The sequence below is a fragment of the Cryptotermes secundus genome, unplaced genomic scaffold (assembly GCF_002891405.2).
Source record: "Cryptotermes secundus unplaced genomic scaffold, Csec_1.0 scaffold454, whole genome shotgun sequence".
Lineage (NCBI taxonomy): Eukaryota > Metazoa > Arthropoda > Insecta > Blattodea > Kalotermitidae > Cryptotermes > Cryptotermes secundus.
Genome location: NW_019729215.1, coordinates 263408 through 287990, shown reverse-complemented (window position 1 = coordinate 287990; position 24583 = coordinate 263408). Strand labels below are relative to the sequence as shown.

The 24583-nt window shown below is 49.9% G+C and overlaps 1 protein-coding gene across 1 annotated transcript in view; it reads right to left on the bottom strand.

Annotated features, from left to right (window-relative positions):
- Window positions 1–1915: 1915 nt before the first annotated feature.
- Window positions 1916–24583, bottom strand: part of LOC111865453 — a 29914-nt gene continuing 7246 nt past the window's right edge. The window contains exons 3-14 of the mRNA XM_033751831.1: window positions 21757–21849; window positions 20829–20976; window positions 19496–19629; window positions 19260–19409; window positions 19020–19177; window positions 14470–14550; window positions 11794–11893; window positions 8833–8925; window positions 6947–7094; window positions 4611–4744; window positions 3528–3677; window positions 1916–2443 (exon numbers count right to left, since the gene is read on the bottom strand). Coding sequence (XP_033607722.1) covers window positions 2292–2443; window positions 3528–3677; window positions 4611–4744; window positions 6947–7094; window positions 8833–8925; window positions 11794–11893; window positions 14470–14550; window positions 19020–19177; window positions 19260–19409; window positions 19496–19629; window positions 20829–20976; window positions 21757–21849 — 1541 coding nt within the window. The 3' untranslated portion in view covers window positions 1916–2291. The remainder of the gene's footprint in view (window positions 2444–3527; window positions 3678–4610; window positions 4745–6946; window positions 7095–8832; window positions 8926–11793; window positions 11894–14469; window positions 14551–19019; window positions 19178–19259; window positions 19410–19495; window positions 19630–20828; window positions 20977–21756; window positions 21850–24583) is intronic.

Genomic DNA, 24583 nt, shown 5'->3' with positions numbered 1-24583 from the left:
CAGGCGGTTAGTCGCCGGCGGTCCGGGTTCCGGCCCTGGTGAGGTCAATCCTCTCTCGCCCTGGGCTCGTGCAGTCGGCCAGTTAGAGGCCGCCGTTCCAAGTGGACTCAGTCTCACCCAACCCCAAGAAGCAAAAAGGAAAAACAAGTAAGAAACCGGCAATGGGAAGTCGGCAAGCAGAGGGCACTCTTCTACAAGCCGGAAGGTCTCTGGTTCGATTCCCGATGTCAGTGGGTTTTTAATTGACCTAATCCTTCCAGCGGCACTATAGCCCTGGGACAGACTCAGCCTCCAACATAAATGAGCACCAGAAATCTTCCTGTGGGTAAAGGGCGGCCGACCTGCGCGTAAGTCTGAAAAGCTCATCGCCATCTGTGAGCTAATTGTCTAGAAAATGTGGGAACTTCGACGTCTCACAACCCTGCGGGCCTCCACGGCCTGTTCCAGCAGATACCGCACTCCACTTCGCATTTCTTGAATCTTAATATCAAAATTCCGACCATACATAGTAAATCTCCTCTCAACTTGTTTCTTGTGCTCGTAACTAAGTTCACTTCCCGACTCTTTACCCTGTGTAAGACGTACCGCGGGAACTGCCTGGGAACGTGTTTCTGTCCCCCCACCCCACTAGCCCATTCACCCCTCTCGGCTACACGCCTCAGCTGCATGGGACGGGGAGACTGGTTGCTCGCCGTGGTACGGAGTTTCTTGGTCTTCCTCAGTCTTCAATCACATGCGAAGTTGCTACTTCGCGCTCCTGATTTAAAGTATTCAAAATTGAAACCCGTCAACCTGAAGTTCCCTGGTTAACCAGAAGATGAGAATCCCGCGGTCCCTGTAATTTAGAGATTCGTTCATGAACTCCCAGGCTAATGAGCATTGCTCAGGCACTGGAACTCCCTCCCCCCCAGTCTCTGCTTGATGCTTGTTGCCTGACGAAGTTAGATAACAGCGAGCAGCTCGAGGACGGTTCAAGGTGGCGTCCCCGGCAACACACGGAACAGCAGAGCTTCCTGCCACAGCCTAGAGGACGGTGTTTATACACGCTCTATTGCACTAATAGTAATTCCTGTGTCTTGCGGGGCGGACCTGCCTTACGTAAGCCTCGAGGTGTGTGCACGCGAGAGCTAAGGGAGCCTCACGTCTGCCAAGTGACGGCGCCTCCATCTTCAGGCCCGAAGAGTTACCGAACTAGTTTCTGCTCTTCCGGCCTCAAGACGAGGCGGTGTGTCCCATTCACCGTCATCAGATCCTCGGATCCGGAAGACGTGACCTGGTGCACAAAAGGGCTCCATGTGCTAGCCTCTGGGCTGTGGCATCAGTGGTTACCAACATACTGCTTCCATCTCAAAGTTAGTAGAACTCGCAGCTGTGAATGGACACAGCATGTTGCTCCGAAACGGCGGTGCGCCATGCTTATGCTTAAGTAAAGTAAAGGTATCCCAGCAACAGGTCACGGAGGCCCATAGGGTTGTGAGACGTCGAGGCTCCCACATTCTCTAGACAATCGGCTCACAGTTGGCCGTCCATACGCACCGGCCGCCCTTTAACCCCCCCCCCCCAAAAAAAGGAAGTTTCCTGGTACTCATTTCTGTTAGAGGCTGAGTCGTCCCCAGGGCCATAGAGCGGATGGAAGGATTAGGTAAATTTAAAAATGAAATTGCCCCATCGGGAATCGAACCTGCGACCTTCCGGCTTGTAGGTACCGCGTGCCCCCTTTCATGGCAGTGGAAACCTGAATTTGTTTATTATCAGTACTTATGTTAGTCGTGTAGTTGGGCACTAGGCCCATGTTATTCAGTATTCATGTTACTAGCCACATGAGTCAACATGTCACAATGTTTTCCCTGCAAACGGCCGCGCGACAACTCCTCTTCACGAATGTTGCTACTCGGCGACGCTGCCTTTCTAAATATTTCAGACATGTGTAATTTCAGTTTTATGATTCGTTGACAGTTTTACAATTGCAAGCAAAATAAGTTTCTCTATTATACATGTGCCCCAGAACTGGTCTGTAACATACCGCACAGTGCATTGTACTGAAGTGGACATGACACTACTTCGAACCTCGTCTGCGTAAGCTCCTAACATGTTGAATATTATCCGCTTCTTGTCCAGTCTTTGGGCACATCCGTGTCTGCTGAATCTCATGGCACACGCCCTCCACGTGTTCTACAGTTAATGTAACACTCCTCACTAGATGGCTCCATAATGAGCCCTCATTCGTAACTCGGCTGCAGACGTTTCGGCATTTGTTCCACTTGCAAGGGGCGCCCCTCAGCACAGCCGCGTCACTCCAGCATCCACATGTCGTACGGAATCTTAGCGAACAGTCTGTTCATGAAGGTGGTCGTCTTCATTACCATCTTCTTCTTGATGTCCGGCTTCATTTCCTGCAGCAGTTCCTGTGCGTTCGTATTGATGAACAGGTTCAGAGCGGCTTCTGTAACAGGGCAACACACAGATTGACTGACTGACCGTTCTTTCCGGAACATCTTCCACCCTGAAGATGGAAACAGTAGCTCCCTCTAGTCCATTCTATGTATGGAAAGTTAATGCCTGTCTACCAGAGGAGCCAGAGTCTGTCTGTCTGTCTGTCTGTCTGTCTGTCTCTATGTATGTGTGTGTCCTTCTCTAGGGCCTGGTGAATGTGAACACTGCAGCTCCAAGAATAGGGGCTTTTCAAATAGGCGCCAAAACGCAAATTGACTATTTTCTCTAAAACGATATTAACGATTTTGATCAAACTTCGGTAATTGATGGAGACCATGCTTCTAGATAGGCACACGGTAACGTAGTTGGTTAACGCAGTGTGCAACAAGCTGGAAGGTAGCGGGTTCGGTTCCCGATGAGGTCACTGGATTTTTCAGTTGACCTAATCCTTCCAGCCGCACTATGGCCCTGGGGTCGAGTCAGCCTCTAACAGAAATGAGTTCCAGGAATCTTCTTGGGGGGTAAAGGGCGGCCGGCGCGTAAGGCTGCCAACCTCACCACCATCTGTGAGCCAGTTGTCTAGAAAATGTGTGAGCCTCGACGTCTCACGACCCTATGGGCCTCCACGGCCTGCTGCAGGGATAACTTCACCCTGTTGTGTCCCTGAGCAAATTGGCATAGGCGGAACCTTGAGGTACGTACTGAGTAGCGCCGCGACAGAGGCGAAAGGGCGAGTCCGCTTCTGTCGAAACCGGCCACACTCGTCCAACGGATTTCAATATTTTTCGGTATTCAGTACCGGGCAACAGTCCGTTTCTTTCCTATTGTTACGTTTTTGTACCGGTTTTTTCCTCTTTAGTTACTTTGGGGGTGGGGGGTAGCCTTTACTTCAATTGTTACCGAGGGTAAATGTGGCCAGAGTATAAATCTGAGACTCACCTACCTATAGTACAAGTAGATTTTTCTATAATGATTTGGTGCTTAGACACAGAGTTCAGGTTAGTAATTAGACTTGCAAACGAACATGTCTGCTGATAGCAATAGTACACCTTCCATCACAAGAATGAATGATTGCCCTGTTGCCAAACACTTACGTAGTACAGCGTTGCCGTTGTGCAGGTTCTCGATTCCCATCTTGATCTCTTTGACGCTGAAATCCATTTTCATGTCTTCCACCTGCAAGAAGGTTCGCCCTTTGACGTGATGGGCTCGCGCCCTAAAGTACACCTTGGCCTTCACGCCGTCTGCAACGAACAGCAAGATGCAGTGTAGAATCAGTACGGCCCAACATTGGGCCGGTCCTCTGCCGGTTCCAACCCTTCACCCCATCTCTTGGTGGCTAATAACGTAGGCCAGACGTCGAGCTCGTTGGCTCGGGCGGTAATGTTTCTAATCTGCATTGCGGAGCTAGTCGGTTCGAGTCTCGGCTCGGACACCTACTGCCGTGAGTGAGAATTGTCATGGGTTTCCTAAGCCCCTCTAGGTAAATGCCCGGACAATGCCTTAACTTAGACTGCGGCCTAAGGTGTCTGTCTTTCGGGGTGTAACGTCTTGTAGCCCATTGAATTTCAACCGACGTTTCGAAGGAACATGTCGCCTCTGTCGCAAGGGTAGAGAATAAGCCAAACAAGAACTCTGCTTGCTAACTGCTTCACGCTGGTTTCTTCCATGGCTTAAATTCGCTTAGTGGGGGTGGAGTCCAGCTGGGTCCACTCGACACGGCGGCCACTGATTGGCCTAGTGTAGCCTGCCCCGGGTGATTATGATGGTGGAGAATTTGGTGGAATGAAGATTGGCAGGGGAAACCGAAGTACTCGGAGAAAATCCGCCCAGCGTCACTTGACTAGACCCGGGATCGAACCCTGGCCGCCGCGGTGGGAAGCCAGCGACTAACCGCTTGAGCTATGACGCGGCCTTTTTCCATGGCTTACTCTCTGCCCTTAAGATGGAGGTGACATATTTCTCCGAAACGTCGTTTACTTTTACGGTGTTACATGTGATAAGATGGATGTGTTCATAACCGCCGCTGTGACTACCACAAGTCCTACAGAGACTGCGGCCGCTTCCTTACAAGTCCTTCCAGTTCATGCTTCACTATCAACTAATAAGGTATCGCAAGTGAGAACAGGAAGTTGAGACCCCGTTGGATATGGTACTAGCGCCACTGTTGCACTCACCGTACTGTCCCCAGTAGTCCCCGCCGCCCGACGCCTGAACCATGATGAGCACCCCAGAGCTCTTGTAGTGCGCACGCGCAGATATCTTGGGGATGAAGAAACTCAGCTGGAACTGAAGCGAATCCAGGTCCGTTCTGAAACAAATGGACCGTGATTCGCAAACTGTGGGCCGCGAAACTGACACTCACTGCCTGCGCCCTCAAGATGTACACTAGTGCACGGCCGATGGCCCGAGTTCGGGTCCCAACAGGTCCATCCCAGCGTGACCAAGTTAACACAGCCGAAACACGAAGCCGCACATGCACATCTGTCTACTGCTGAAACCAGAGATGCGTGGAGCTTTGCCTCCATTCCTCTGACGTGTTTTCATAGCATAAGGATTGATCGCAGGGATGCCTTTATTTCTGTTTTAAATCACGGAGTGGGACACTCGCTGGCGCGGTTGGTTGAGGCACTATGCTACAAGTCGGAAGTCGCACGTTCGATTCCCGATGAAGTCACCGGAATTTTCAATTGACCTAATCTTTCCAGCCGCACTGTGGTCCCTGGGTCGAGTCAGCCTCTAACAGAAATGAGTACCAGGGATCTTCCTGGGAGGTAAAGGGCGGCCGACGCGTAAGGCTGACAACCTCACCGCCATCTGCGAACCGACTGTCTAGAAAATGTGGGAGCCTCGACGTCTCACAACTCTGTGGGCCTCCACGGCCTGTTACAGGGATAGCTTTACTTTTTCTTGAGGAATGTGGCAGCTTTTCGTGTTGTTAACGTAGAGCGAAAAGGATGCAAGTGGAAGCCGGTGGAAATAGAGCATAAGGATGTCCAAGGACATAACAACGCACGAAGAATTATCGGACGAGAATAGAAATTGGAGTTGGAGCTCTGTGTGTGAGCGCAGCTTTGTTACAATTTGAAATCCGGTTTTGAAAGGCACAGTTTTTGGCGCTTTTCTAACAGTTATGGAGCAGTCTTACGCCAAGGAACATGGCCGCCCCGCGCCTGTTTCCTGCGTCATGTTATGTGATGGAACGAATTGTACATGACGACCCAACACGTAAGAACATTCACAGCAATTCAGGATTCCTGGAATCGCATCCATTACCATAAATTTCCATATTAGTTTGCTCTCATTAAATTGTCATCATTGTCCGACTGTTTGTGCCTTCACGCTCTGACGTTGCCATGTCACAGTCCGTCGACAATGTCCGACATAATTTCACGATATGCAGTGAATCAGCCCCTGTCAGAAGCCTGCAGAGGATGTGTGGGATGTCTTGCTACTGTCCGTGTTGGTACACTTGGCCACTCTCAACAGAACACGCAGTGGGTTTGGTCGAGTCCGCTGACTTAAGGAGTGTAGAGTTTGTATTGGTTATAGCAGGGACTTAGCACAAAGCGTCACCCTCCCTCCCACCTACAAAACAGGTATAACCTTTTCGCCCCTTCTTTTCTGCAGCATTTGTGTGTTATCACTCGCAGATGATAGGTCAAGTCTATTAGCAGGGCCTGTAGGTACTGTCCGCCAACATTTCAATGGCGCATGCGTACTGAGAGTAAGGAGGAATCTCCGTAAAGTAGGAATAGCTTGGGAGAGGGGGTTGCTGGTCGCGCCGTGGATATTCTGACGGACAGTAGAAGGGTACACAGCCCGTTATTGTCAGGTCGCCTTGTTACAACTTGTGCATTATTTCTTATTTAACAACTCTGTAACAAGTACACAGATGAAGATATGTGAAAGAAGTGCGTAATGCGCATGCGGCTTGCAGCGTGATGTGGGAGCTGTCCTTTGTGGTTCTCAGTCCTACAAAATGCCTGAGTAAGGCGCACAGGGTTGTGAGACGTTGAGGGTCCCACACTATCTAGACAATCGGCTCAGAGATGGCGGTAAGGTTGTCAGCCTTACGCACCGGCCGCGCTTTACTCCCCAGGAAAATTATTTAATTAATTCCTGGTACTCATTTCTGTTAGAGGCTGAGTCGACCCCAGGGCCATAGTGCTGCTGGAAGGATTAAGTCAACTGAAAAAGATCCAATGACCTCATCGGGACTTGAACCGGCGACCTTCCGGCTTGTAGCATAGCCCCTCAACCATCTACGCTACCTGAGTAATATCTTGAAATGAACCATAAACCTTTATGTTGCTTGTCGCCTTCCCGTGCAGCCAAGAGTCTAGATGTCTTGCGTCTTGAAATACTCTTATCGCGTTCGACATATCATCTCTCGAACTGATACAGTGTCGTTAAACAACAAACAAGAAAATCCGGAATACCTCTGTAACAGCTGTGTTACTGCCACTGAAAGCAAACGCGTTTTCACGAACGACCGTGGCTCTCGCCTCACCTTACGCCCACGACGCTCATGTTGCTGACGCCGTACGCCTCGATGTCGTTGAACGTGGCCCGGTACCCATTCGGTCCGCTGCCCAGGGCGATGGAAATCTCGTCAATGACGATGGGTTCTGTCTGCGTCACGTCCAGCTCTCGTATTCCTGCAACACGCGGTTTCCAAACCCTTACCAATTCATCCCCCTATGCAACGCTATATCTGTTGCGTAGCAACTGACACTGTTGTAAAGTACAGTGATGCGGCCGGGGCGTGAAAGTGACCTCTCGCCAACATCTGGTGCCGATGTCAGGAATGGTGGAGCTATACCTCCACCTCCCCCTATTTATTCATGGCGTAGTGCTTAATTAAAATAAAGCTTACTTGTGTAGAATTATGAAGCATATGTCCTGGGGCTATAGTAGCGTTCCTAACGGAAATTCATCGTACTATTTGCAGGCTACTTTTTACTGCAAGAAGTTCGAAGAACGGTCGCCGAACATGTGATGGCGCTACATGTCGGAAGGTGGCAATGACTTGGTGGACCTGCCAAGTTCAGGAGTACGGCCTTGTGACTGAAAGTGAAGTTTATTGTTACGCTGGATTGACGCGATAAAATTATACAACCTGCGGCCCGCAGTCTGGTAATGCTTCTCTCTGTAATCACAACCGCAACATGCATCTTAACGTAACTCCATATAGCACAGCCTTTCTTCAGGAGCTGATAGTTGCTTAGCTGGCCAAGAAACTCCCCACGTTTTGAAGATTGCGGTCTCTTGGTACGAGATGCCTAATTTGGTAAACAGGTGTGTGCATATTCTACACTGAAGATGGAGGTAGCAGGTTCCTTCGAAACATTTGTTACCCATCTACGGAACTACACGACGTCAGATCGCACTTACCGCTAAGAGGCCCTTAACATATACAAGGTTCCCTCTAATCCTAGTTGTCACATGGCATGCAGCTTTCGCGACACTTCATATCTCCACCGCCACCCCCACACCACCCCAAGTTTGCTTATTCCCGTTAGCGCTGAAGTGCCCTATGTTTCGCCGTTAACTTGTCGCTTTTACGTCGACTGTGTTTTTAGATGCCTTCGTCCTGTGTCTTGCCCATTCCAACCGTGTGGAGGGCCTACGTGACTGGCAGCACTGCTGAGCTGTCGCGCCTAATTGCAGGAGCATTGCCCTATTTGAGCCCCAAGGTTACATGTGCAGTCATCTTGTGCTGTTATGGCTTCTGCAGTGAACACCGTTCTTGGGCATGAGCACCCATTATCACGCACGTACGTACGGAGCTCCCCACGAGGCAAGAGGGCCCCTAGTGGCTCGTCAGCACAGTATGCCCTCGCTAACCCGGAGTAAGTGGGACGGGGAGGAGGCCATCCGGATTAGTGAAGCAAAGCGTAGCCCCAAAATACTAAACAAAACTTAGAACACAAATAAATGGGATATTTCATGATGCTGATAGTGCTGATGAAAATAAATAACAAAAATATCACTGGAGAGCCCTCATTAGAAACTATAAAAAGAAAATACATTTATTGATCGATAGAAGACTCAGAAGCTGTACCTGTTTCTGAATGTAATGATGCAGGTCTGAAGAGACTGTCAAGTTCTGTATGAACAGACAAGTGGCTCATCTGCGTTCCTAAATGCCACGTGTCTTTTAAAGCATCTGCTCAACTGTGAACAGCATTTCTATCCGGATTAACTGAAACCGGATTAGCGACGGTTTGCTGTATAGTGTAGCTAGTGGGGGAAGCCAGACAGCAACGATCAGCTTATATCTAAAGGTTTGTTGCGCCTGCCGCGTTATATTTGTTTCTACAAGCTGCCCCAGTTGAGAGTCCGCTGCGCGCTCAGGTTGATTTTGTTGCGCTGAACACATTTTCTTTCACTCACCTCTTCTGAAGCAGCTGGTGAGGTGATTGGACGCCTCGGTCAGGCACTGGTTGACATGGGGGTCACTCTTGTGGCACGGGTGGATGAAGTACGCTGAAACACATTTGACACAAAATGAACACATGGCCATTAAATGAAATGATTCTGGGAACTGATTTATGAGAGCGAAGACTGATATTACTCACTGATCCTGTGATTGTGAGGCCAGAGCTTATTTAAGATTTCGTCACTTGGGTCAGTTTCTTATGGAACCAAGTGACTTTTATGACGGCCCCATAAGCAGGGTCCTGCACTTTATTAAACGATTAGGGTTAATAAAGGGCTAATCGAAGGGGAAGCACAATAGCTCATTGAAGGTCGTAGTGCGGGGGCCGAATTTTATCGCCCATCCGTTACATACATACATATTACACACTGACAGACTGTGATACATATTATGAGGGCAAGAAGATGGCTGCTCGACTGTGACGTATCAAAATACGGACATAATGACGCCGTGAATGTTAGCTGCACCGCGTGCTCATGCATTCCCTGCTGTTTCTGCAATACCGAGCGAGTCTTTCCCTGAACGACATTAGTCGGTTCATCTTTACATTGGAAACGGAGCGTGTATTCTCCGCGAGGCAAGATCCAACTCCAACATGAAGGGCGATCCCAACTGCTGGCCGTTGCACCGCGACCTTTAGTGATCTATTTTGCATATCCGAGGCCCGAAATGCTAAATTAAGTTCAGCTTCGAATTTAAACGCGAAAAAGTCGAGCATTTTTATATCTGATAATCGGGCACGCGGTGGCGTAGTTGGTCCAGGCACTGCTGTGAGCTGGAAGGTCGCGGGTTCAATTCACGTTGGTCACTGGATTTTATCAATTGACCTAATCCTTCCAGCCGCACTATGGCCCTGGGGTCGACTCAGCCTCTAACTTAAATGAGTACCAGGAATCTTCCTCGGAGGTAAAGGGCGGCCGGCGCCTAAGGCTGACAACCTCACCTCCATCTGTGAGCCGATTGTCTAGAAAATGTGTGAGCCTCGACGTCTCAACCCTATGGGCCTCCACGGTCTGTTACAAGGGTAGCTTTACTTTTTTGCTTTCTAACTGAACAGGTCCGTTTTCCTAGTATATTCACCGCAGTCTCCTGTTTTACCGTGGAGGCAGAACTGCCCAGACATTGCCAGGACAGCAGAGGCAACGTCAACGCTCAACAATTGCTTATCTTATCGCTGCTTCGTGACGCCTGATTTACTTTGACGGAACTGCTTCAGCCGACACCGTCGTAGGCCCCAGGACACTTAACTGTGAGGTACCAAGGTTAGAGATTCCAGGCTGTCGAACCAAAGCCATGTTGTCTGTCAGTTGTCTGGAATGGAACACCGTGAGTCCATTGAATTGGCGGTCGCACGGTGTTAGCCGTGCCGCGGCCACAAAATCCCTCCACTGGACACCGCGACTAGAGCCCACAGCCTCTCATTTACATCTTTAAGATTCATTTTAATATTATTCCGGCAGTTTACGTCTGTATTCTCTTCTCTTCAGGTTCTGTCACTAAAATTTTGTGTCATCTCTCCCGTCTATGCTGCACGTCGTATCAGTATTTAACGACGCTTTGCAAATTGCGCACTTTTCAAGCACAAATGCTCCAAGAACAGTAAGGAGGAAAGAACACGCGAATTAAAGCTTTCATGCTATTTTCTTGCTTGGCTTACTGTTCAGTCCTGAAGGTGGAGGCGACATTCTTCTCCAAAACGTCGGTCGATTTTCACCGGACTGCAGGACTTTGTATGCCAGAAGTGGCGCGGGTAGGTGGTGACGTCACTGTGTGGCCTAGTGAACTGTGTAGAGAGCACCGCGCAGGCGCGGAGTCAATGTTCCCAAGTCCTCAGCTTCTGAGCGCTTCAGGGGCGCTGACCTTGTGTTACACGGTGTTTTGTTGTGTATGCGACCTCTTTGCCCACACGCACATTGGTTTGTCTTTGTAAAAGAAACGCGATGTGTTGTCTACGCGGTGGAGACATTCCGTATAGGGCGTACCCTTGTCTTCAAGCAAGTGCTGAGACGGCTCCCGAGTGCCAAGTCGCTGCTGCTTGTTTCTCATGTATCCGTTCTGATTTCGGTTCATGAAAATTAAACCCCTCTGCTGTGAAGCCCACGCAGTTATCTTTCCAAAACTATGCAGTTCGACATTAGGAGTACTTCAGAAAACCGGAACGTGCAGCCACTGCTCCTCGCCATCCTGACGCCCTCACTTTCACCTGGCAACCTTGTGGCAAGATGCTTCTCCCCCCCCAGAGGCAGCTTTGTCCCACTTCTATCTCTCTCACGTCCCCTTCCTTACGGACCATTTCCGATTCGCCGTTTAATAACCCCACAGTCCATTGTCTGTCTTCCGTCAAAACTGCAACACTTGTACATTCTACACTTCAACACTACATGTGTCGGCCTCAAACGGCCATCTTCAGGTGTTTTTATGTTACAGATGTCTTACTAAAACTGTGTTAAAACTGCTACACTGTTTTAATTCGTGTTAAAATCTCGTTTTACTTAAAAGAAAATACTACAGCGTGTGATTTTAACACTAAATTAAAACAGTGTAGCAGTTTTAACACAGTTTTAGTACGTAAAACATCTGTAACATAAAAACACCTGAAGATGGCCGTTTGAGGCCGAAACATGTAGTGTTGAAGTGTAGAATGTAAAAGTGTTGCAGTTTTAACGAAAGATAAACAATGGACGCTAATTTGAACAATTGCAACGGGATGCTGAAATACAGAACCACGCAGTCATTCGACGCTATATAGACTGACGTCGAAACCGTCGTTATGTAAGTCACAAGTAAATAGAAGAAACTGTTCCATGACGTTGGTCATGGACGAATGTTCGGATGGACTGTGTGCAGTGCGCAGACGCACGCGGCTGCGCAGTAAGCCGTGTCGTTCGAGTGGATGTGAATAATATTATACGTACGGACTTGGTACCTCTGCGCCGTCCTCTCAGCAGGCAGGGAACACAGCGTCAAACAAAAGAGCACAGCGCCGACCGCGGGGAAGACACCTGAAGATACCATCTGCCGGACAAACCACAAAACACACATTTTCAGGTTTCATGCTGTGATGGTCTGGGTTGTGTGGCACCGTGCAGTTGCAGTGCTTTACGCCGCGTTACTCGCTATTGTTACAACGCCCACAGTTCTTGCTTACGTATGTAGTTCAGATGGGCGCCAGTGCACTGGGTCCACTGTGGGCGCTCACTTCACTCAGCGGTATCCTTACACGAGGTCTTGGGTTCAGGGCCGGACGGGAGAGTGTGAGCTTGTGAGAGGATTGCTTAGATTGCAACGGAGGATGAGTGGTTCACGCATGCGCGAAATATGTGTGTATGGGTGAAGCAAGATGTTACGTCAGTGGGTTTTGGTCAAAGCACTTCCCCGCTTTCCTTCTGTTGTAAGATGCAAGCAGCAACCACTGTTATGTATTTAATGCAAACGCAACGAGCGTTATTAAACTGTGTATGCAGTTTTGCACCGCAGGATAACGTGAAGGCGGCTTGACAGGTTTTCCTTGGTCTTTGGGCGCGCATAACAGCACTGAAACTTCCTCTCAAGAGGGGTGGGTGGGTATATTGACCTCGGCAGTGACCTTGCAGACGCGCGCGCATTACTTCCGTTCCCATAACAGCACTGAAACTTCCTCTCAAGAGGGGTGGGTGGGTATATTGACCTCGGCAGTGACCTTGCAGACGCGCGCGCATTACTTCCGTTCCCATAACAGCACTGAAACTTCCTCTCAAGAGGGGTGGGTGGGTATATTGACCTCGGCAGTGACCTTGCAGACTCACAATAGGGTTAGAAGCTCCCAGCAGACATAACAGTATAACCTGACTGGACAGAGGGGGAGGTTTGGGCTTGTATGTCAGCTCTTCGAACTGCACCCCCCTGATTCAGAGCTCAAGTTCCAAAATGTTCCCAGAAGTAGACAGGCGTGCCGTCCAGAAAGCCACGCACTACACCGGTTATAGGAGAATCATATTGCCTCCATCTTCAGGGTGGAAGTGTGGTGACGATACGGTCTGGTCACTCAGATCCATATTCCTTAGGACCTACCTATGATAAACCGACCGCATCCTCACGACAGTCGTTTTGACACAGAAGATGGAGGTCTTTATCATCTGCACAGAGTCACAGCTTGAAGACTGCACGCACATTAATATTAAATGTAACTGAGTTCAACAAGAGGCTTCATTACCGTGTTGACAAGAGCCCGTCACTGGTCCTTATCCTGAGCCAGATGAATCCAGTTCATATCCTTCCACCCCGGTTTTTGTTTTGCGGATTACATACTCGGATCTAGAGAAGATGGCGTCTGATGATTCATGAATGGTGAACTGGAAATGGTTTGGAATATTCCTGGAAGGGCCGAGGACATTTACGAAAATCCCTTGGCAAAATAGCCTATGTCCCGCCGAGATTCGAAGCAAGTACCTCCAGAAAACGAGCCTGGAACATTACCGCTGTGTCAGACTAGATATGGGCACTTTGATATAAGTCGGAAGGTCGCGAGTTCAGTTCCTGATGAGGTCATTGACCTAATCCTTCCAGCCGCACTATGGCCCCGGGGTCGACTAAGTCTCTACCGCCATCTGTGAACCGATCGCCTAGAAAACATGGGAGCCTCGACGGCCGGTTACAGGCATAGTTTTACCTTTTACCAGTCCAGTTCTGACATGTTTTCGTATCTGATGTTACGTACTTCCCTCGTTCCGTTTGAGTTCACTAAGCTCGTGCAGATGTGATTTCTGCGCGGACTGTACACCTATTTGCTGCAGTAATCGCCGGTAACTAGGCTGTCGGAAACACGTGAAATGTGGGACGCGGTCGAGACATCTGCTGCAGCTTCCGGCAAGGAGAGCTGTGTGTTCGGATCTGTGCATCTGGTCGAGTCCACTGACTGAAATAAGGATTTTAGGACACGTGTGGGGGTTATACGAAGGCCCTAGTTGCAGTGCGTCACCGTTCTTCCCACAATACAGATGCAGCCACCGCCGCGCGACTCTTGCAATACTGAGCACATCTCAGACCTGTCTGTCCGTACGGTGAGGGTAAACCCACGGGCGCTGAGATCATATCTGAACAGAAGAACTGGGGCTAGGTTTGCGGTACCGGAGTCCGCGCGGTGTGGGAACAGAGACAAAATTCGGTAAATAACACGTGTACTGTACATGGTACATGTATGTATACGAGTATATTGGAATAATGCGTAAGTAAATAACTGCAGAAGCTAGCAGTTACCCACCCACTCAAGGAATACCCAGCAGTTTGTGGAACCCGAATATCCATTACCCTGCATAGAAGAGCCCGCCACTGGTCCCTATTCCGAGCCAGATTAATCCACTCGACATTTTCATCCTGTTTCTCTAGGGCGCGAACAGCATGAGCAGCGCCTATGAACCAGTTGCTCCTTCTATGGTCCAATTTAATGTTAACTCCCATCTACAGCTGGGTCTTCATAGTAGTTTCTTTCCTTTATGTTTTCCTGCGCAAACGCTATATGCACTCCGCTGCTACATGGCCTACCCATCTATCAGTCCTTGTTGGACTTTTAACCCCACTTTGGAAACTGTCAATGTGTGCCCTGCTCCACTTACCTCGTGCTGACGGCTGCAGACAACTTCACACTGTCTCGGTGTCCTGCTCTTGCTGGATGAAGCCTCCACACTCCGGGCGCGCTTTATTTATCATTCCTCGTGGTCAGATGAGCTTGAGGGGGGGGGGGCACTACCTGAGCGTAATACTTCAGGAGGCCGTGACTTTGACCTGCCGTGCTAGACTGACACATAGGACACGAGCAGTTACATTTCCGACAAAGGGAAGTCTGCGGTTCGCATCCTGACTCTGACAGCAGGTGCCTCAGAAACGTCGCAAATTTTCTACCAGAATTGCGTGGTGGTATATCTGAGGAGACAGACTCAGCCAGAATGGATCAGGCAGTTGAGAAGGCTTCCTTAAACAGACATTTTTTTTTCTCTTCTGGATTTACTTGTCTCCAGTTTATTTCTCTCAGAATGACACGCCGTGTTCTGCACCCGCGTTTCTGAAACGTCTGATAGAGCTAATGGAATCTGTGTAGGAGACTTGAGTCGCTTTTCCTTTGAGCCCGACATTCCGCTCAGCGATTGGCTGAGGAATGTACAGTTACGGCCCCGTGCACGTGCTTCACCGCTCGCGACTTCCCAGCAGCCACCGCAGGCTTTGTGTGAAGCCCCTGTCCTTCCTGCTGGCATTTCAGGTTCTCGCTGCGGCCGTCTTCTGCCTACGTGACGCCGTGTCAAGGAAAGCAAGAAGCAAGCAGAGCGCTTCCTCTTTCTTGCTGGTTGCTTTGACTCACATTTCTAAGGTTTCTGTTTGTTTCCCTGACACGGGAATTTTCATGATTTTCTTCAGATGCTGACTGTTTACGTTGCTCCAATGTGTACGCGTTTGAGAGCCGACCGGAACTGTTGGTGGTTCGAATGTGACCATAGACACGCGGTAGCGCAGTTGGCTGAGGCACTGTGCTACAAGCCGTAAGGTAGCAGTTCGATTCCCGATAATATCATTGGGTTTTTCAATTGACCCAATCCTTCCAGCTGCGCTATGGCTCTGCGGTCGACTTAGCCTCTAACAGAAATGAGTACCCAGAATCTTCCTGGGGGGTAAAAGGCGGCTGGCGCGTAAGGCTGACAAACTCATCGACATCTGTGAGCCGATTGTCTAGAAAATGTGGGAGCCTCGACGTGTCACAGCCCTGTGGGCCTCCGCTGCGTGTTACAGGGTTAGCATTATCTTTTTTCTTTTTTCGAATGTGACCATGAATTAGTCAATTTTCCTTAAGCCGAGAAATCGGTAGAACCCCCAGAATATTCTGCAGTTCCCTGTTCACTAGTGAGCTTGTTGTTTCGGAATGTTAACATACATACATATCCCTGAAAGAGCGACGGACACGGGAAGACCTAGAATTTGATGGAAAGACCAGCTTATAGAACAACTGGACATTGGGGCGTCCATGCAGCGCTCAGTGAATCCTTGTGTTTGAAAACGAATATTATGTTTTTAGGATTTGTGTTCTTCTGGGATGTGACACCGTGTAGACTGTTAGGCCGTTAGCTACGTTTCTAAGGATATTGCTGCAGCCGTCTTCAGGTCAGTATGTAGATAAGTGCAGCAAGTTCCTCCAAAAAGTTGGTACCGATCTACCAGTCTGCATGACGTCACATTTCATTTGGCGGCGAATCGGTCAGCGAGGTGGGACGCAGCGTGGGTGCTGCTGCAAGGCGAACCGTCGGCAGCAACGGGGGGTAATTTTGTGTTCCCTCTGTCAGGTGAGCCGCGCCAGGCCACGGCGCAGTGGCTTGTAACAGTAGAATATGTACTTCAGAACTGACGTCAATCGATCTGAAATTTTGCCAAGTAAGTTCATGAGCATTAACTCTCACCGGCGGACACACAGTTTGACGGACAACTTCCGGTGTCGCTACCTGTCCCGCGTCACGTCCCTGCAACGTCTTCATACGTGAATTGTATCAGTTAACGTCACATACTGTGTTCCCGCCACAAAAATTGTTTGCAACCGCCCCCCCCCCTCAATGTCCAGCCTTTCAGAATGGGTAAGGCGCAACGAAATCGAACCCGAGGTGTGGATGTTGAGACATTTGGAGCAGCCACACTGGGAACAGACCGCGGCGCGTCTGAGATTGTGTTTCACACCCTGAAGATGGTTGCCAACATTTTGCTTGTGCCTCTGAAATGTTGGTAGCCGAATAGCCAATGTGTGAGGCAGTGCTTTGGTGGGGGGGAGCAACCTATCTCGACTTTGCACGTTCTGAAGCCCTCCTGAATACGAAAACTTGGTTGTTGGTAGCCCCTCGCCTCAAGGTTCCGGCGTATTTACTTCATGTCCCGTACAGCAAACCCTCGCTAATCCGGATCGCTGTATGAGAAACGCTGTTCACAGTTGAATACATACTTGGCATTTAGGCAGGCAGATGAGCCACTTGTCTGTTCAGACAGAACTTGACAATCTCTTCAGACTTGCATCATTACGTTCAGAAACAAATACAGCTTCTGAGTCTTCTATCGGTGGATACATGTACTGCCTTTTTGTAGTTTTTAAATAAAGGCTCTACAGTTACATATTTTTATTTATTTACTTCCATCAGCACTTCTTATATCAACAAACTTCGCATTTATATGTGTTCTAATTTTTCTGTCTTTTAAGGCTACCTTTTGCCTCATTAATCCGCATGACACCCCCCCCCCCNAAACAAAAAAATCCGGATTAGCGAGGGTTTGCTGTATTTAAGAGTTTGTCTGTGAGATGTCAGCGCGCGGTGGACGCAAAACAGAATGGCGTGTGCAGTGCCTGCGCGCCGGTCCCCACTCTGCTCGCGTTTGCCTTCTGAGTTTCTATGTGAGGTTTCCCAACTGGGCCTCCGTAAAGAGTGGTGCTGGGCCTTTTTGTAGTCCATAAGCGTTAATGCGGGTCGTTTGCAGGCAGCAGCGCGGGTCCATTGTCCTCGATACTGTCTTCGTGACTCGCGGTGGCTCTCTGTTCAGAGCAGCGAGACGCCAGCCTGAGCGGTCGGTAAAACAGGTCCCTGAAGTGGGATGGGTTCCGCAGAAACTGACACTCTCTCAGCTCGACATTTACATAACCCAAATGTTGGGTGGACCAGGTTCGATCCCGGGTCTGGTCAAGTGGGATTTGTGGTGGGCAAAGTGACGCTGGGGCAGGTTTTCTCCGAGTACTTCGGTTTCCCTTGCCAATCTTCATTCCACCAATTGCTCCACAATCACCCTCACCTATCATCTGGGGCTGGTACAATAGGCCAGAAGTGGCCGCAGTACAAGGGATTTAGTCCCACCCCACTAGCAATAAAAAACCGAATGTTCATTGCCGTGTGCACAACAGCACGCAGATGAATCAATTCACATCATCCCATACTGTCCCTCAACGATCCATTTTAATATTATCTTACCTTGTATGTTAGGTATCGCAAGTGGTCTCTTCCTTTCATGTTTTCCTACCAGATTTCTGCGTGCATTTCTGAGCTCTCCCATGCGTGTTACATAACCAATGCACCTCATCCCCCCTCATTTCAACATCCTAATAGTTTTCAGCCCTGAAGATGAAGGCAGCACGTTCCTCTCAGTGGTCTATATCTCTTACTGATCACCGGAACGTGTGAAGTTCCTCCTGGCACTTGCTGTCCCCCACGCTCAGGCCCCAGTCTGTGTCGAACATGAGGTTCTCACAGCGGCGTGTGACACTGTACAGTTCGGGGTGTTAGGACCCAGGGACCCAAATTTCATACGTGCACGTGTACACAGATATTGGGTCCCAGACGTGCATTTCCTTGGGCCACTTGGGGCGCCGTCACGTGACTGGTTACCTAAGAGGATCTCGGCATTTGCTTGGAGGGGCCCCGAGGAAAACCACGAACAATTTCAGTCTAGATATCCGATGTTGAGGCTGAGATTCGAACCGAGTGCCTCCCGGATACAATTCTGGGCCGGTGCGTTAATACACAAGCTTCATATGGCGGAACGTTTTGCTTTAATGCACTTGCAGTCAAAACTAGAGACCACAGAGCCATCTGGAGTCTTCCCTCGGAGCTCTGCACTACGCGAACAGAGTAAGGGCGAGCATTGCTGCAATTTATGCCTTGCGTAATTTAGCCATGAACATAATTTTTATTTGGGGCCTCAGTAGCTCGGTCGGTAGAGTAATTAGGCTGTGGGTCGGGAGACCGAGGAATTGGAGTTCGAATCCAGACAGAGGCTACGGATTCATCGCCGTAACTTCAGACTCTGGGGCGCATGCAACCTCCTATACGGTGGACACCAGGGGGTTGTTTTCCCGGCGGGGGGGGGATCTGACCATACCCCATCTAGTGCCGACGTTGAGAATGGTGGAGCTGCACCTCCATGGCATGGTGCTTAATTAAGTTCAGCGATACTTTACATAAATTCGACTTGTTCATGTGTTCCGGTTGCCTGAATTTTAAACGTCCTTGGCTGACATTGCATATGCGTCACAAGTTCATAATTCCCCCATAAAATGAATAGATTTTAATTGAAACACGTTTATTGCTCCTTCGCTGAACTCTTTATGTACTGAACAAAGTGCAAATAGCGACGTGTGCTGAGCCGCTGCTCACAGGTTCGCGGGCAGGAGAAGCGTGTCTGTAGGGACGTGAGTGAGCAGCTGGTTGGCGATCCCCTTGAACACTTCGGACAGCTTCAGCCGCAGCTGCGGCATCATCGCCTTCAGCACCTCGTGCCCGTTCTCCCTCAGAAACAGGTTCGTCGCCTCCGCTGCAATAAATGGCTTGCATGTTATTTCACCCTCAGGCGGAACTGAAGAAAGGGTTCAGGGCTACTGCCTTGCAGTACTTACTGAGTATCCTGTTGTTGTTGAAGACCTTCTTGACGAGCATCCGCACTGTCTTGATGTCCAGGTCGACGTTGAGTGTGTCGACGTGGAGGTAGTCGCGACCCTGCCTCTGATGCGAGCTGATCGTGCCCTGAACTGTGGCGATGATGTCGCCTGGCAACACACCATAGTTCGTCTCAACACTTTGCTCTCTGTCGCCTAGCAACAGGCCACTAACATCGTCAGCAGATGCTACGTACCGAGCGTGGAGTGGAAGGTGCCCTGGCCGCTGGCCGGCAGGATGATGAGCACGCCGCTGCTCGTGTAACGCGCGTTGATCTTCAGCTCTGGGATCTTGATGTGCGCCTCAAACGGCGCAGTGCCGTGGCTCAACCTGCGGGCAGTCAGCACTTGGTTATCTGCGTTGTGCCACTGGGGGAGTGGAGGTGAGTGATCAGCTTCACGCTCCGGCCGCTGGGTGGGCTTAAGATCCGGTTTGGACGCTGTAGGTAAGAGGAAAATCTCTTGCCCGCACGGAGAATCGAACCTTGGCTATGCAGATATGCATAGAGATATGCTTGATGTAACGCACAAAATTGTGTGCGCTGCTGGTAGAGTGTGTTCCCATTGGATTTCAGGCTTCTGAGCTATATCATCGCGTAGTCAGGTAGAAGCCAACGGACGCTTCGGAAGAACACATTACCTCCATATTCAGGGTCAAAAAATATAGCCAAGTTCTGCTCTGCTTGCTTCTGCTTCATGCTTGCCTTACTTTTCAACTCTGAAGATGGAGGCGATATATTCCACCAAAACGTTAATTGACCCATCGGGCTACATTGCCATATATCAGAAGAGAGAAATGTACGAAATGTTTGTATTATTCCCACTGTAAACAGAAATTAATTCCGTACGTAAAATTAACCGAGTGCCCTTCTTTATGGTTTCCTGTGAGGTACGAACGGAATCTTTTATCATTTATTTGGATGAAATTTTCCCACATTCTGAAATATAAGAAGCCTAAACTTAACGGCGTTCAAGGCTACGACTGTTCAAGTGACTAGGCTGCCGTTGTAGCATAAGATACGTAAGGTAAGCATGATCTGCTTCGCAAAGCGTGTGCTGACAGAGGAAGAACTTTCAGTAACACGCTGTGTGTGCCATACGTACACTTGACGAAAGGACTAGCATATTTATAAGAGACAAACCCGCCTTCTCGTCTGAGAGGATGTTGCGTAAGGACTATTATCGTAAGGGTTCAACTGAATAGATCCCTGGTCGTGATCGTCAAGGGGCTTAGTATCAAGACAAATTGTTTGGCGGTAAACCGCCTGTTGTAAAGTAATTTGACTTTGACTTCCCCGAAGTCTACATTGCACTGCATGCTTCACTTGTGGTCCTCGCCCTAGCGTGGCTGTTAGTCAAAACTTCACTCTAACGCAGCCTTTCCCACATTGAAGCCGCTGCTCAGGTTATTTCAGCTGCTTATAACTTCCCAACGCTTTACCCTCTGTAAGACGTACCTCGGCCAGACGTACGAGCGGGCACTACCTGGTCTCACCCCCCCCCCCAGTTGCTGTGGCGACAGGCACTCACTTGAGGTCGGACACTGTGAAGTTGCTGGCTCCGTAGATGTCCAGGTCTCTGAGGGTCACCTTATAGCCGTTGGGCCCTGTGGTCAGTGAGAGGGACAATTCGTCCATTCTGAAGGGCTCCACAGAGGGCATCTCGATCTCTGGGATACCTGGAACACGAGTGCAACACGTGACAAGCGTGCGGAACACGGCAGCGCGGTGATGGGAACCGGGCTAGCTCAGTCGGTACAGTGACCACTAGACTCTCGGTTGGACTTCTCGACATCATCCAGACTGGCTCTGGGGCCCACACAACTCACTACACAATCTGATAGCCTCATCACTTCGGCAAAGACAGGAAACAGATATTGTCACGTTTTAGGGGTGTGACTATAGACGGGGTTTGGATGTATTGGCCACTTATACACAGGACTCGGAACTACAAATAACTACCTGTTTAACACTAAAGCTGATCTCCACACTACACGCTGCGTCTTCCCCAGCCTCTTATATTCTTCCCTAGGCGTTGCTCGTAAGCACCTCTCAGCAGTGGAGATCTGTCCGCCTATGTCCTCATGCTACTCACAACTGAACTCATTGCTCCAACTGCTCTGTTTATTCGGCACGAACCACATAGAAAACATCCCGTTTCTAACAGTAACTCTATTGTTGCGTGCGTATTCGTTGCAGCGGGAACGTGTTTACCGAGCCGTTGCCCAGAAACTGTCACTGCTACAGAGTCGCCGCTTAGCAACCAATCTCTACGCCACAATAGGTTTATGTCAGTGGTGCCCAGGTGAGGGGGCATCACATTGACCCTGCACTTGGCTGGGTACACAGTGGGGTAAAGCTGTCTGGAACTTGCGCGACGGACGCTCGTACCTTAGTGGGGCGCAGAGTGGAGACGCAGCTGCGCTCGGGTCGCGTCATCAGTAGCGGGCGGGGCTTACCTTTCGAGAGGTAGGGGCGGAGGTGGTGAAGGGCTCCAGTGATGCAGTCCACGATCTTGGGGTCTCCTTCCCGGCATTGTTTGACGTAGGGTGCTGGAACCAGAACACAGAGGGTTACAAGATTGGGATTGTGTCACGTCGGGTGATCACTGATGAATTGGAGAGGATCTGGAAGGGAGCGGTTATGGCCCGGAGGGCCTGACGAAACACATGTACTGTTTCCGTGTAGGCAGCCAGATCTCCGGCATGGCTGAGAGCAGATGATGACACAATGACCGACGTCACTATCTGACGAGGAGCGTGTGTCTGTATGTGTACGTACATATGTATATATAAAGATACAGTTTGTACCTCACAGGAGACACGTTACATCTCCGCTGTTACAGCTTCACCCCCGCCCCCGGCAGGTCCAGCAGGTCAAGTGATACTACAGACACGTGTGCAGTCTGGTGGCATGAGTTGACACTATTTCTCGATTGGAATTCAGTGACGATGTTATATAAACTGCAAATCATTAAGCATTAGGTCGTGGCCGGTTTCAGAGTACCATATCGGAATTCGGAGTGAAGGATTGAGTGAAATCGGTACCCCGGACAGAGGGATCGATCACAGGACCTTCCGAATACAAGGGACATGTCGAAATGGCTTTTGTTGGCGAGGTTATGAATCTTCGGTTGGTAACGTCAGAGAAACAGATCAGATAACGTGTTAGTCGGTTTGTTAATTAGCTGGGTAGATGTGTAGGCAGCCTGGAAGATAGGTGTACTGTACAGCATTAATTTGGCGCATGCGCGTCTCGATGGTGTGTGGTTCGTGCAACCACGCTCTGCGCAAGATCGGATGATGAGTGAATAAAGAATTAGGAGGCATTTTGAAGGGCGCGGTCGTGGAATAATTTCAAACTATCCCGGTACGTCCGTGGAGTTCCTGAGGGAAACCATGAAAAGCCTCAGTCAGGATAGTTGGTATCCGCGACGAGATCTGAACCCAGGATCTGCCAAATTTGAAGTAGGAGCGCTGACACTTGTACTACGGCGTTGGCTTTTCGGTTTTCCCCTGGTAATCACCATTCCACCATTTCTCAGTACACATCTCACGTTCCTCTGTGAGGCGTGCGCTGGCCCTGACCACGCAGCACAGTATCACATCCAACAGTTCTGTCTGTGATTCGACATGTGTCCCGTTACGCCATAATGACGCTTTACGATCGAATAAATGGCTTATTCCTGAGAACCGAATATTCTGTTTGCCAGAGCAGGATAATTCCAGCCGTGTTGGGACGGCGGTAGGGCTGGGCGTCGCAGCGCCCCTAGACGTTGTGTCATCTGCGGTTTATTGGTTGTCAAACCGAAAGTCTAATCGCTATACCGACCGAGCTGAATATGCGGTCAGTGAATCCGGAACAGGCGACGTTGCCTCTAGCGTGAAGTGAAGAGGTGACCTACCATTAGCTTACGTAACTGCTTATGTAACGAGGAAACGTCTTCCCTGGGAAGAATTACGAGAAAAGTTTATGCAACAGAATTCCCCACGGAAACAGACTGAAACAGTGTCTGCTGAGTCTGTCCGTCTGTCCCCGGTCACATCGACTCTCCTTACTGAGGTCCTCCGGTTCCTACTGACAGCGCCGGTGGCTAAACACAAAGGATGTTTCTCTTCTCTTCTGTTCTCTTTTCCCTCCTGTTTCGCCCTCAGTGTTTCTTACTCTTCTGTCTGTGCCTCTTACAGCCGCGTGGGTCCGGCCACAAGTGATTAAAACTCTGGCTGTTAACTGGAACGCGCCTCTTCCTGCTTGGGCCGGCTCCAGCCTATCTGACGATCTCGGAATGCAGCCGGTGTATCCGTTGACCTCTCTAACATTATGCAGCAGTGAAGTAATGACCTCCCATATCGACGTCACAGTGCAGAGCCCCTCAACAGAAAAGCTAAGACGTCGGCCCACAGATGGCGGTGAGGTCAGCCTTACGCGCCGCCCGAGCTTTACCCCCCGGAAGATTCCTGGTACTCGTTTCTGTGAGAGGCTGAGTCGACGCCAGGGCCACAGTGCGGCTGGAAGGACCAGGTCAATTGAAAAATCCAGTCGAACCGCGACCTTCCGGCTTGTAACATAGTGTTCCCACGAAACTTCTGAGTCTGATACAGAAGCCAGCCGGATATTGGCAACTCCGTGTTGACTCCTCCGGTCGCCTCCTTGTGGTTTCGGTTACATCACTGCCCGACCTTGAGGTGCACTTACTGCAACACAAACACAAATGTATGTGGGCAAACACTTCAATCAGCGTGTTTGCTCCTCTGGGTCCGCTTCTATATTACGTAGCGTCGAAGGGTAGGATGACTAATGAGTTAGGGATCAGAAAGGATTCGGAAAGAAGCGGTCACAGTCTGACAGAGGTACCTGGAGGAACTCGGGAAATCCTCCAAAGCCGGCCTCCAGGCCGAGATTCGAACCGAAGACTTATCGTTTGCGAGTTTGGAGGGACTGCAGTTTCTTGTATACCCGTGACGGTGGGCGATGGCTGAGAGGCCGCGATTGGAGCGGGCAGCTGTCCGATATGAAACCTTCTCCGAGACCTACAGCTCCCACAACCCTCCAAAAACATTAACACTGAAGACGGCAGCTGCAGTGTCTGCCGAAACGTGGAACATCCTTCAGCGTATTCATGCAGTCTCATGAGTTCCCACCGAGAAGGCTAGCCTGGCGATACCGCTCTACACTTATATTTGGGAGGTGCTCGGTTCGAATACCGGTCACATGAGCGGTCAACCTGACCGAGCTTTCTCGTGGTTCTGTCAAACCGCGACCGCTTCCTTCCACATCCTCTCCAGC